This window comes from Clinocottus analis, unplaced genomic scaffold (assembly GCF_023055335.1).
Source record: "Clinocottus analis isolate CAN_PGR_092001 unplaced genomic scaffold, fCliAna1.0.p SCAF_13, whole genome shotgun sequence".
NCBI lineage: Eukaryota > Metazoa > Chordata > Actinopteri > Perciformes > Cottidae > Clinocottus > Clinocottus analis.
This window is the reverse complement of record NW_027175854.1, coordinates 10,563,771-10,578,002: the sequence shown is the minus strand read 5'-3', so window position 1 is coordinate 10,578,002 and position 14,232 is coordinate 10,563,771. Positions and strand designations below refer to the sequence as shown.

General features: G+C 41.9%; 1 protein-coding gene across 3 annotated transcripts in view; it reads right to left on the bottom strand.

The window, feature by feature from the left end:
* Window positions 1-1,376: 1,376 nt before the first annotated feature.
* The window catches only part of LOC137783611 (protein unc-13 homolog B-like), a 62,379-nt gene continuing 49,523 nt past the window's right edge, over window positions 1,377-14,232 (bottom strand). For 2 of the 3 annotated variants that reach the window (XM_068573736.1, XM_068573737.1), the window contains exons 25-40: window positions 13,960-14,045; window positions 12,132-12,258; window positions 11,890-11,986; window positions 11,353-11,496; window positions 10,800-10,877; window positions 10,438-10,515; window positions 6,116-6,204; window positions 5,884-6,030; window positions 5,611-5,734; window positions 5,463-5,516; window positions 5,271-5,348; window positions 4,609-4,756; window positions 4,338-4,394; window positions 4,007-4,099; window positions 3,742-3,901; window positions 1,377-3,457 (exon numbers count right to left, since the gene is read on the bottom strand). In XM_068573736.1, the coding sequence (XP_068429837.1) occupies window positions 3,172-3,457; window positions 3,742-3,901; window positions 4,007-4,099; window positions 4,338-4,394; window positions 4,609-4,756; window positions 5,271-5,348; window positions 5,463-5,516; window positions 5,611-5,734; window positions 5,884-6,030; window positions 6,116-6,204; window positions 10,438-10,515; window positions 10,800-10,877; window positions 11,353-11,496; window positions 11,890-11,986; window positions 12,132-12,258; window positions 13,960-14,045 (1,846 nt within the window). In that variant the 3' untranslated portion in view covers window positions 1,377-3,171. The remainder of the gene's footprint in view (window positions 3,458-3,741; window positions 3,902-4,006; window positions 4,100-4,337; window positions 4,395-4,608; window positions 4,757-5,270; window positions 5,349-5,462; window positions 5,517-5,610; window positions 5,735-5,883; window positions 6,031-6,115; window positions 6,205-10,437; window positions 10,516-10,799; window positions 10,878-11,352; window positions 11,497-11,889; window positions 11,987-12,131; window positions 12,259-13,959; window positions 14,046-14,232) is intronic. The other variant, XM_068573738.1, reaches the window with a different exon arrangement.

The following is a 14,232-nucleotide window of genomic DNA, read 5'->3' as shown; positions in this document are numbered from 1 at the left end:
TACTTATAGTGTAAAGATTTTTTTATTAGATTTATTTTGAATGATTTACTAAAACAGCAGCTCCAGATGTTATTTCATGGAGGACAGAAATGGAATTTAATACCTGGATTAGAACACAAGAGGAGGGCTGCATGTCGCCCGGGGGATCTCAACATGAACAGCTTGCTAAATTAGTTATTGTGTGTGTGTGTGTGTGTACGGATGTCGTAAAACAGACCTAATGATTGTTTTTTTTGAGAAGATGGAACTTAACACAGCAGACTTGAATTGGAGGAAAAATATATATATATATATTTAATATATATATATATATTTAATATATATATTTAATATATATATATATATATATAATATATATATTTAATATATATATATATATATATAATATATAAATATATAATATATATATATATATATATAATATATAAATATATAATATATATATATATATATATATATATATATATTTAATATATATATATATATGGCGGTGTGAGGCCGGAAACGGGGCCTCACACCGCCCCTTTTCTTTTCCTCCAGAGAGTTTAGAAATTTAAATATGCTTAAATTCAGTGGGAAAGCATTAAAACAATAACACAAGCACATATTTATAAACGTATTTGTAATAAATGATAAAACTAAATCCAGTTTGTGAGTGATTGCGCAATCTGAAGGGATTTCCTGTTCTATTTGAACAGGAAATACAGAATGTCCGCGATTTTGAATATATATTCAAAATATATATATATATATATATATATATATATATATATATATTCTATATATATATATATATATATATATATATATATATTTTGAATATATATTTTGAATATATATTCAAAATATATATATATATATATATTTTGAATATATATATATTGAATATATATTCAAAATATATATTCAAAATATATATATATATATATATATATATATATATATATATATATATATATATATATATATATATATATATAAATAAATATAAAAAGAAAGACAAGAAATCACGTTGGTGCCGTTGGTGCTTCCTCTTATTTAAGACGTAGGAAGTCTTAAATAAGGGGATTATGACTTCAGAGTTCAGACTCTGTCCTCTTGGCTATTTGCTCCAAACTCAAGGTTCCATGCTCTGACCTCAGTGCTTTGAGGTACCTGTTGAACATGATTCTTGAGTCCAGGTGGACGTTCTGTGCCAACTGGAAGACTTTGGCTAAAGGCGTTACCACGTTCACGAGGATGGAGCGAGGGAACGGTCACCTGGATAACATAATGCTTCTGGATGTGTGTTATGCTTATGGGAAGCCATGAATAAACTGCTGACATTATATGCAGCAATTTATGAGAAGAAACAAACAGATGAGATACTTCTCAAATACTTTATACAAAACTCATTGATGAGAATGTTCACATGGTGAGGACAACATTTCAAATGTACTGACGATACAAAGAAAACACAATGACTGATAAACCGTTGTCGTTGACCGAGGGTTAGCTAATTTACAAAACGGAGAAATGAAGAATAGCATAAAAAGTGAATATCTGTAGCTTGGCACAAGGGACGTGTGTGTATATATCAAAGAACGGCTATGAGATGTGTTTATTCACAACGGGTCACTTCCTGTAACAAAGAGGAGAAGAGGTTTCTACAGTCGGAGGCTCTTATATTACAGCTATATCTATCCTTCGTTAAAAGTGACACTTTAATATTCCTCCGTCAGTCTTGAGCGAGTCGGCTGGCGACACGCTTCAACGGAGGATTCACAGAAAGTGTTTACAAATCAGGACACAGAATAAACAACAGGCCGCAAAGAAATCCCCACCCGGGACAAAAAGATACGACGTCCTGCAACATCATCCAAGAATAAAAAGTAGAAAAATGATAAGGAACTTCACTTGGAAAACTTATTTGACATCATTATGGGCAAAAACAACAACAACAAAAACAACAACAACTGGCCGGGTCTTCATTGCACAAAGCCAAAATGAAATACAAGGACATGAAATGAAAAAAAGAGAAACACCATTTGTTTTTGTTATTTTTCCCACTTAAGTAAGGCCACTCATAGACAGAGCAGAAATGTAAACCACAAGTCATTCCACACTCGTGTTCAAATGTTCAGATATTCTTTCTTTTGGAAGAAAAAGTTGTTACCTGATTCAACATATATTTCTGAACTATAAATAAAACAGCCATGGCCGTTCGAGGATGCGAGTCGGCGCCTGCAGGCGCTAATGTGTCACTGCGTGCTGAACAAAGCACGGCGGCGGCAGCTCGAGTCACACCTGACCGCCCGGTGGCAAACTATTTTTTTTTTTTAAACTGCAGTCTTCAAAATATAAGAGAAAAGGACGGACAAAAATAAATATGTATAAAAATAAATAAATAAAACGGCTGCACAGCGGCATGGTTACATGGCTGTTAACAGATCGCGTCCTGGTCATATCACGGGAGTTTCACATGGCAAGGCACACATTTAACTGAATCACCGAAACTAAGGGGCACGATTAAGGGGTCATAAGTCGAAGTACCTCCTCCTGAGACGTAACTTGTGAAATCGGTACGATATCTCATCAGCTCGTGATCAATATTTGGCAGGCCGTAAAAAAAGACGGGCCAGTGTTCATCAGATTAAAGACCCTTTCTATGAGATGAAGAACAGAGAACAGGGAGATCACTTTCTCTTTACTTAGCACATTCACAGTTTGCAGAGTGTAAGGCATAAAAAAAAAACATGGCCAGGCTATGATGGGGTTCAGGTGACGGGGAGAGGAGGGAGGGGGGTGGTGAGAAGAGGGTTATTGCACAACAACACTTGGGAGTCGTGGGAACTTTGTTTGGCCCAGAGCCGCTCCAGCGAATGAGGGAGCGGGGCAGAGAAGTTAAATGAGTAAGTGGTTGCTGAAACTTGTAAGTGTGAAGCTCGAACGAGTCGGTGTGTGTGTGTGTGTGTGTGCTGCGTGGCAGCTCGATTAATACAGTGGGTGTTTGTCCAAAAATCCCCAGGGCGTGAAGGTGACAAGTGTGTTGGCGCCTACAAAACAGTCGGCAGCAGCAAAGACACACAACATGTCTGAGAAAAGAGTCTCTTATTGTGAAACCCGGAGGCCTTCCGGCGCTCCCGTCTTTATTCTTTAGTCTTTACCCTCATCCCTCCCTTCCATTTCCCCTCATCTGCCCTCCTCGGCCGAGCGTGTCTCCGACTTCAGCCTCACGAACTCCTTGGCCACGTCGTCGTTGGAGCGCTGCGAGAGGATGCGCATGGCCGTGAGGCCCGTGTCGTCCATGTGGATGCGCTGGCCCAGCGGGCACCAGCACGCGCAGTTGCCCTTCCCCGTGATGTCCCTCAGCTGCATCACGGCAATGCCGACCACTCGGTCCGCGCGGCCGAAGCAGTAGTCCTTCACGCAGACCTGCAGCTCGTAGCACTCAAAGCCATCCTGGTTACCCAGGGCGCTGTGAGGGAGAGGGGCGGAGACACAGAGACAGAGAGATAGAGACTTACTGTGGATGCTCTGGATCTGGATCTAAGGTAGGCAGTTACCTTTTCTAAATACACTGGAATACTGGAAAACTGGAATTTAGTTTCATGGCACAACAACACATTGTTTGGCCTGTAACTCCTTAGATTTTTCTGAAATGTACAGACTATAAATTTGGTAAAAAAAAATTTGGGAAAAGGTCATTCGCAATTATTCTATTATAATATTCGTGGACAAAAAAAACCCACAAGCACTCACAAGTGGAAGGTCTCGTTGTACTTGGGAGACCAGCTGTTGTTCTTGGACTTGGTCTGGAATTTGCGTTTCTTGTCGCTGAGGTGAGGCCCGATCATGGTGACCTCCACAAAGGGCCGGAACATGCCCGAGGTCTGCCACTTCAAATCGCAGGCACCCACCACTAGAAATGTGCACAAAGAACAGGACGCAAATCAGAAAGTGAGACTTGGCTAAGCAAAACTAAAAACGACATCTTTCGCATCGTGTCAAGAGAAGTCAAACAGACCTTTGACGGTCACCTTCCGCTCACGGTTCCCGGGATTAGTGTGCAGCTCGATCTGGATGGACACCTCGCCTATTGGCTTGTCCACGCCTGAACCTGGTTCAAACGCACACCAAGACACAATCAATGAGCTTCCATTTGGCCTGATGCAGGCGGCAGAACACACTGTGATTGATGATGTGGGGTCCGTATGAGAGGGAGGATGCAGGGGGGCTCGGGGGTGACCTCGGCGGTATGAAGTGACAAAACTGAAACTGTAGCAAAGAGAGGGCGGGTGGGAGTTGTAGGGGGGAAGGAGAAGAAGGGCTGGCGGATGAGTCCAATTGAAACCTACCCTTGCTGGGCGGTACTTTTTCACTGGGCGTTAACCTTATGCCCTTCCCGTTGTGCACTGGCACAGAGGCAGCACGGGAGACAGAGAGAAGACAGCAATGACACGTCAAAGGTAATGTCCAGCAATTTGAAACACGGGGCCAAACCGAAACAAAAATGGGGTCATATGGTTCCTTTGTTTATTATATACTGCCCTCTGCTGGTCTGGTGGGCAATGCATTTCTACATCTCTAACCCTTTTAGATGCGCCATTAGAAAGCGGTCTGAACTACCTTGTGCATGTTGGGTGGTCACAAAGGTCTGAATGAGTGTATCCGTGGTCTGGGTGTAGAGGGACAGGGCGTGGCGTAGTGAGGACAGCTCGGGGCTCTTCTCCAGGAACGCCTTCTTCAGACCGTTCCCTCCCGCATGGAAGTATTGCTGTGGAAGAAACAGAGGGGTGAGTCGGCCGCATGAACATCTGAGGGAACAACAGGAGGTTTGCTTTACTTTGGTCAAAATGTTACTTTTCTTTTTTTTTTTTTAAGTGTGCATTGTAGTTTGATACAACAGCAAATGACTATCAGCTATGTCACGTTATTGTGAAGTCTCACTCCGCTTGTGTTGCAGTCAGAGCTACTTTTCACTGTATTTCCGGGTGGGTCCATTTAAAACTCCAGTAGAAAAAACTGAAGGTGAGGCTTCACACCAACAGAACCAATTCAACATCCGTCCAAAACAATCTGGCTCACTTCACCCCTCATTACAGCCACTTCAACCACCACACACGTCTTTTACCTGGCTGGTTAAATCCGACAAGCCCGTGGCTTCTGGCCACGAGCTGCCTGCATGACCGCTCAGGGTACCGGATTAATGGATGAATAGTTGATGAGGCTAATTTGACCCGTCTATCCAGCATCCCAGAGGAAACCAAAGACCCGCAGTACAAACTGACCTTGATAGTGTCCAGTGCCACGTCCATGACAGCACACTGCCTGGGAGACAGGCTCTTAGCCTCCCCTGCCATGTGATCCTGCACGTCCGAATGATGAGCAAAGAGACGGCACAACCACAGATGAGTGACACCGTCATATAACACTGGGGGTGGATATAACACGGTGTCATACAGACAAAGACGTTAGAATACCTTGAGTTTGGAGAGCTGGCCCAGTTCTTTCGCAGCCGAGAGAATCTGTGCTCCCTGGGGGTAAAAAAAAAATATATATAAAGAAAATGTAGTCACTGTTTCTTCCGCACCTAAAAAATGAATGAGTTACAAATGCCGCTAAGCTTACAAAGGTATCATTGCCCTGTGGCAGGACGATGGTCTTCTCTAGGCTGCTCATTACGATCCTCCACAGCTCCTTGAGCACGCGCTTCAACACGGTCTTCTCGCACGCAGTGGCGAACAGTGTGAGCCTGTGGGGGAACAAACACACACACAAGTTGGTGAGAGACGTGGACCACAAGTGCGTTACCCCTGACTTGACTGAAGAAGAGGAAGAAAAAGGAGAAAAAAAAGCTAAATTAATGAACGAATAGATGGATAGAAATCTTGACCGACTCACTTTCCATCCAGGAAGTCCATGAGCGGCCGCAGCATATTGTCGGAGTCGGCGTCCACCTGGTTCTTGTTGTTGGCGTTGAGCGGCCCTTTGATCTGGTACAGCAGCGACGCCATCTGTCGCATGCAGTCGTTGATGCGGCTCTGGAAACTACAAAAAGAGAGAAGTTAGATCAAGATGTACCGACGCGTGTGCGGTTGCCGATTTAACTGGAAAACAGTCGGGACCGGGCTACCTGTTCCCGAACGTGCTGCTGAGCTCATCCAGCACGTTGTTCAGCTTCACTTGCAGGTCGTTCAGCAAGTCACTGGCTTCTGCGTCCATCTGCGGAGAGAAGGATGGAATCCCAACAGGCCACTGGTTAGAATTCATTGTAGTGCCATTTGTTGCAAATAAAAAACTGGGGAAGAATGTAAATGCAGGGAAAATAAGTATAGTATTATATGATATTCCAGTTCTCGAAGGACAGAGAACTTGAGCAATTAAAAAAAAGGTTTTCATGTCATATTTTCCCCCAAATTAACTTGCAAGCTGCAATTCAATGCAAGAGCTTAAAAGTGGGAATCCAAGGTTTAAAAAAATAACTACAATAACTATCAAACCAAAGAGATGAGAAGGGCGGGTTCTACTGTAACCTCCTGTGGCGGAGACACGTCCATCACCAGCCCTGTGATTGAGAGTATTTAAAAACAAATACAACACATACATCCCAACAAACCCACCTTTTTACCAGCAGGCTCCAACTTTAGCAGGGAGCACAAAAAAATAAAAGAAAGTTTAATACTGCAGGAGACGTGCGTCTTACCAGGCAACAAAAACGCCAAAAATACTTAAAAAAAATAAAAAAATCACATTTAACAAATCAAAACAAAGTTATGCTCCTTTTGACTTTTTTTTCACTTACGAGATTGTATATCGGCTTTACTCATTGTATTGTGTGTGATGACTGAAGAAAAAACACTACTACTATACGGACAAAAATAAAATAAAATGCTGGGCCCCGCCGCAAAAAAAGAAGGTCCAAATTGCAAACCCACCTTTTTATCAGCAGTCTCCAACTTTTAGAGAGAGCAAACAAAAAAAGTTTAATACCGCAGTAGAGCGACTTACACGTCTCACAAGCACAAGCAGGGGGGAACAAGTAGGAAACAGTGAATTATCGTCCCAAAGGTGTGCACTGTGGCTTTATCTAAATAAGCACAGCCTGCAGGAGAGCTAAGTCGTACGGGTGAAGCCCTGCTGTGGCTCATTAAGCAAAAGATCCAATGGCCTTTCTGATTCATAGCCTGTCAGGATCGAGGGGGTCACATTAGTGAGCAGAGACTGAGAGGTTGGGAAGGCTTCAGGGGAGGAAAGGCAGCGACTAGGAATGCATAGTGTGTTTTGTTTGGCCCCGAGAGTATATTCGGCACGGGGGTATAATACTTATGAGTTTGGAGATTCACTTTAAGTTCCAACTAAAAGGGGACAATGGAGGATCGATGGCCGTCACACAGAGTGCTGCTCTGCATGTGACCTACCTTTTCCACTAGTTCACTCATCTTTGCATGGTGGGAATGTTTTGGGATTTAAGAAAAAAAAAAAGTGAAAAAAGTAACTACACAACTTGAAATATAAAACTGAAATTAACAAATACTGCAGGTTTTCTTTCCATTGGAAAGTACATGCTGTATTTTGTAACACCCACCTTCTCGTCAGTCTTTTGCAAAAAAAAACAAAAAACGAAACGCACAAAATGGAACACAGATTAAAGAAAATGACACAACAAAAAGATCAGAAATAACTGTTTGTTTCAGGGGAAATAAGTGACTGGTTTCGAGGGAGGCAAACGTCACTGAAAGAGGGTGAAAATAAATAAACTGGAGAGGGAAATCACCACAGAGGATGTGTTAAAAACACAGTAACCACGACAACCAAAGGGACGTATTGTGTCAGTAGGACTGAGTGTCACTGAGAGGTCATTGTGAGTGGGAACGACAGGGCACACAAGTAGGACTTGGGACTCCTGAGGATGACCGCAACAAACCTCAACCTCATTTTTCTCCACATCTCCCCCTACGTCTTCCTTCTCCTCCTCCTCCTCCTCCTCCTCCTCACTCTCCTCAAACTAGGCGTGGCAGCGAAAAGACAACACAACATTATTTAGTCTCACTAAAAGTGACTTCAACGCGTCTCTTTCCAAAAAATATTCCGAGCGACGCAATATTTCATGTGGAGAGGTGGACATTTGAGTACATGCAAACATGCTTCACAAAACATGTTTGCATGTACGAAGGACTTGCCTGCCATGCTAGCATTTTATCGTTGTGCTAGGAAAGAGAAAAAAAGGAGAAAAAAAAAGAAAGATTGTCACTCCACTCTCCCAGAAAAAACGTTAAGTTCATGATGCCCTGCGAGAACAAAGCCCTCTGCCACAGAGAGGCATGTAACGAGCTAGCTACAACGAGAGAGTGGAAGCTAACCCCTCGACCTGATGCCCAACCCAGGGCATGTGCGGTTTTTGATTTTGAAATGCAAAATAATAAAAAGGGACATGGATGACTCAAATGCAGTTTGATGAGTAAAAAGAATCCTTTGTTCAGCTACGTTTAGGATATCGCTGTCAAAAGTCAAGAAAACTGCCTTTCCCTGCAAAGTTGAGGGTGTTTGTGGAAGCGTAACAACAGTAAACTAGAAGCTAAGTGGGTGATTTCAACATACTGACCCAGGGAACCGAGGGAGACAACATCATAAGGACGACGACACAACAACAGTGTGTCACACAGGACCCTGGGAGCACAGGTACTCTCCGCTGCCTCAGCTACAGCTGAAACTAAATCTGTAGAAAGGTGTCATCTGCAAAGAACATGACCCAGGTTGATGGACCACTGACATTGTGGTAATTCAGTTTGTTCATCCACATCACGAGAAAGAAGCAGAGTCCAAGAAAGAAGCACATCAGCAGCCCAGTAACTGTTCCGATTGTCCACCACTGTTCAAGTATTTGTTTTCTTTCTCCATGCTAGCAGTTGTTCATCATCCACTGACTTCCCCCCTCCCCCTCTCCCTCCCAGCACCTTCAAGGCAATTTACATTTGTGGTGCTGAATACAATATCCCACATTGTTGGATAGAGTTCATTGAAATTTGGTATGCAAATTCGGGATGACTATTTAATGATCATCAGACTTTCCATCCAACGCCACCATCGGGTCAGAGCTCTTACTGTCCAATACTTGTTTCCATCAACGTCAGCAAAGTTACTGGACTAGAACAGACTCCAACGCAGCTTCTGTAGATGCTAAATGCTAAAGAGGGGTTGGCTATGTGTAAGACTGTGGATCTACTTGTCTACTATTAGTTAATCTAATGTGATATCACCCACAGTGCCAACCAGAGCCTTTGCTTCCTCATCCTCAGCTACGACCTGCTGTCCAAGCCAGAGCAGAGGGAAATAATCAATACAGCAACATTAAGTTGATTAAATGTCAAAAAGATATGCTTTAAAATGGACAAATATCTGCCGTGCTCAGACGATGATGGAAACCTACCTCCTCCATCTCTCCCGCTTCCTCCATCTCATCCTCCTCTTCTTCTTCCACCACTATATTTTGCTTTAATTGTAAAGTGAATGCATTGGTTGAAACTTTAGCTAAAGTGTCAAATTGCTACAATCCTACAACTAAATCTAAATAATAAACATGACAGCTACAGTAAATAGGATAGAGCACTCCATACAAAAAAAAAGCTTTTTATATTTCAACGGAGAACCTCGAAGGTTCTTCAGGGAAAACTTTTAAATTTCATCTAGAACCCACCCAATGGGTTCCATTAAGAATCCTTTAATATTTTAAAGGTTTCACCTAGAACCCAAACTGGGGGTTCTTCAGGAGAACATTTTAAATTCCAAGGATTATATTTAGAAACCACCCAGGGGGTTCTGCGGAGAACCCTTTTGAATTCCAATTGTTTCATCTCAACTAGAAACTACGAAGTTCTCCCGAAAACCCTTTTACATTCGAAGGGATTAATCTAAATTCCATCAAGGGGATGATCCTTTTTATATTGCAACAGTTTAATCTAGAACCCACCGAAGGTTTCATCTGGAACCCAACTAAGGAGTTCTACCGAGAACGCTTCTATATTCCAAGGATTTCAACATGAAGACAATATGAGAGGATGTGATTTAATTACTGTCTCAATGTTCTCCTGCTGATGAGGGTCTGATCTTTTGTTCGTGTGGATCTTTGCACATGTTTTCATTGACAGCATCACATCAGACACCTACAGACCTCTTCACGAGTTCAGACTATGTCCTTATTGAGAACTACCTGGAATCTACTTCACATGGTCTCAACTAGCACTACCGTACATACCAGCGCTTCTTCTGTTGCAATCTGACACAGCAGAGACACAAACACAACTGTTGTACCAGCAACCGCCTCGAGAAGACTTTTCATGCTTGAGTAAAAAACGTTTAGTTGATACATCAGTGTATGTTTTTTTCTTTTGTAGACATAGAGGGATGAATTATTTCATGATGCCATCGCACATCATCTATCAACGACATTTGTCTTACCTGTTTGGCACCCATCGACTCAAACATCTTCTCCAGCTGGATTCTTAACTGCTGCACATTATTCAACAGGACACATGGCTGCCAGAGGACACGGGATGAGACAGACATACAATATACCAATGTTACATACATAGAGCAGAAACTCTTCAGTATCGACAAGAGATTGCAATCACTGCTGTGTAAAATAGCTTGTTTTTGATTTAGGGAATTATTAAACTTTAGAAAAAACTACCCTCAAAATCACAAATTTATGGTAAGGCAGTTGACAACTCACAGCTTGTTTTTGATTTAGGGAATTATTAAACTTTAGAAAAAACTACCCTCAAAATCACAAATTTATGGTAAGGCAGTTGACAACTCACAATCTTCTCCTTGTCGATGTACGTAGGAAAACTCTTGGTCAGTATGGCACTGTACTGCAGAAGAACTTTGGCAATAGTCTGTAGATAAAGAGGAAGAAATGTATTAAAACTACATTTCATTTAAAATCCAATTACATATTCATCACAAACCTTTTCCCAGTGTGATCGAGAAAACCCAGAAACCTCCCTCCCAACTATTATATTACAAACATCCCCAAATGTCCTGTAATGTGTTCTTTGGCAGGCATGCAGGAAAGCAAATCCCAAAGCACAAAACTGTGCAGCCCTCCCCCTGGAAGGGAATATTATGTCCAACTCAATATTTATTTTTAATGAGGAAAGTGAACGTCCCTCCAGAGGCCAGACAATGCTGTTTTGTAATTCACCTCATGTCTCAAACTCTTTCTAACACTAACCCAGTGACCAGCTGCTAGGTGATGATTGACAGTGGATTCATTTCCTGAGTTACAAACAATAGCTCTGTGCGGTTTTCAAATTGATTGTCAAATCCTGTGTGTTGTACTCGGGGGCAGCTTCACCATAGTGGGCGTACCTTCGAGAAGCGGCGACTGTACTGGGCCATGACGGCAGGGTCGGGACATTCCAGTTTCTTGATGATCTCAAAGCTCTGGTTGAGCTGGGTGAAGATGTCCACCACAGAGCAGGAGAACAGAGCATGCTCCGATGTCTGCTGGAACTGAACACAAACAAATACAATAACTTACACTTTTAGAAACTCAATTTCAATTCAGTTTATTTTGTACAGCCCAAAATTACAAATTACAAATTTGCCTCAGAGGGCTTTACAATCTGTACACATACGAGATCCCTGTACCGGGACCTCACAGATCAAGTTTTGAAGTGCTTCATGAAACCGACCAAGGCGGTTCTAAAAAAACACGTCCAACTTCCAAGGGTTTCCTCTGGAATCCAGAGATGTTTCTACCAAGAACCCTTTGTTTAATCTAGAACCATTCCAGGGGGTTCTAACGAGAAATTCTTTTAAACTCCAAAGGTTTTAATCTAGAATCCCTTCAGGCGGTTCTATTAAGAATGATTTGGAATTCCAAAGCTATTTAAATGTTCTTACTCCATCTTTTTTGTCTCTCTCGAGGGCTCCATGCATGAACTCCATAGATACGTCTTCATTCTCCTCCAACCATTGGAGCACAAACTGTAGGAACCATCTGCAATGGAAAATAAAAACAGCACAAGTTATTTATTTAATGTATGTCTGTGTTGTTGTTATATTCTGAACTATCTACTTAGGTTAGGGATCAATCAATCAATTTGATAGTGAGGTTTTGGGAAATCAAAGTCAAAAGCACTTACGATGGGTAGTCGGGAACAACGCCCTTAAAGTTTGGCAGCTCCTTGACATATTCATTGTTAAGCCACTTGACTTTGAAGTGAAGGTTCATGTAGTCGGTGCTCTTACACAGTCTTTGCTTCTCATGCTCTGCATATACAAAAGACACAAGAGCCTGGAATAAGGTTGTGCCAGAGTCATGCTATTGTGTTGCATGATGGGAAACATTGAAGGTCTTTGTGCAATAATTGAAATAAAAGTCAGGATTTGGACCACGCTTTCTTTAATGTGTTTCACACAGGCCTCCCACATTAATGGTCGTGCCAAGCAAAATTTCTAGATATAATAATCCTAATTTCAAGAATACAATCTTGCTTCAGATTCTTTAAAGCCTTAGAACAATCCTCCCATGCCCGTATATGCATTGAAATAAAATGTCTAGACTGGCTGAAAAGAAAATGTACAGGGCTATAGTAGTTGAGTCTGGTTTTAAGAAGTCTTGCACTTGTTTTGGTCTCATGGTCTTGATAAACTCAGAATTGTCTTGGTCCTGTGTTCTGCTATCGAGAACAGGTCAAGTTGTTCCTGGTTGCTGATTTGCTCGTACAAAGTGTTGTTCTACAGACACAGCGTTTCTCGTATATGCATTAAACAGCGGCATTTAATGCAATTGATTAGTATGATGTTTGAAGACTGATCAACATTGTTTATAGATTATTCATTATTATCTCGGTCTTGACTTGGCACGGACTCGACTGGACCTGGTCTTGCACTGCAGCCGTGCATCAATAGTAACAATCAGCCTAACTCTACCCAGGCACTGTAGTATCAGTTTTAGACACCCACTAAAAACCACGTCTGCTCCTAAATCTGAAGTGTTCCTTGGTCGTGCTTCTTGAGCAAAATCTCTTCGGAATCATTTCATCCCTGAATATATTCAAGCGGATTGGAGATGAAGGGGCCGCCACTTTGGTGCTGCAGTATGTGAAAGAGAGAAAGTGAGGGTCTTTGTCGAGGATTCCTTTTGAGTACTAGGGCTGGGATGAAAGCTAACTGCCTCTGGGAACCGATGGTGCTGTAGTGCTGCAGAGCAGAGAGAAACCCCAGAGAGGCTCCCGGGAGGCAGAACTTGTCTTCTCATTTCCAGTTTGAGCAGCGTATCTCTTCTCTTCGACTTGTTCTTTCCCTCTGAAGACCGAACGTTTTCCCAATTAAAATAAAGAAAAAACGACTGTTCATCGGTGGAGCCGAGTCGTCCTTCAACCAGACAATCGGCCATTCAATCCCCGGCTCCGGCAGTTCATGTCGACGTGTCCTCGGAGAAGACACTTAACCCCAAATTGCTTCTGAAGGCCGCACCGCCAGTATATGAATGGGTGATTGACATGTAGGGTGAAGTGCTTTGAGTGCTTGACAAGTACGATACAAGTACAGTCCATTTACCACCAAAATTCTACAAAGCAGAATAATAACACTTTAAGTTTACTATCATATTTCAATTTGTGAGTCAGCTTGTCAATTTTGGCAGCTATTTTAGATTAGGTCTCAGCTTTAAGACGGAGTTGCTTATTAGTTCAAGTCACATTTCAGTCATTTATATACTTCGTAGTTTTAGTTGACAAAAATCATAACATCTAAAGTCAACTTTTAGTCCAAATGTTTTCTCTCTTAATTTTGTCAGCTTTTAAAATATCTTTTATTTAGTCCTGTGGCATTTTTTTTAACACAGGTTAAATGATTAAGAATGCAGCTTTTGTAAGCGTGGGAATTGCAAGCAAAAATGTAATTTGCTAATTTTTCTTCGCCAACAAACAACAAAATGATGCGATAAATCTGACATATTTGACTTACCTTCCATGGCATACTTCATGTCTTGAGCGAACAACGTCCACATGACCTCTGCTGACACCTTCCCCACGTTCAGCTCTTGGGGGAACCTGACAATGTGACAAAAATTGGGTGTTGTGAACTTTTGAAACGGAGCCTTCAAAGAACTCTCCTCCTTTGCATAATGGAGCGGAAATATGTAACAGGGAAAACTCAAGATGCAGTCAAACTTTTCAGTGTATTTCCTGCTATTTGGAATAAAAGCAGTAGAGAATAACAGGAGTGCAAGCCCATTAC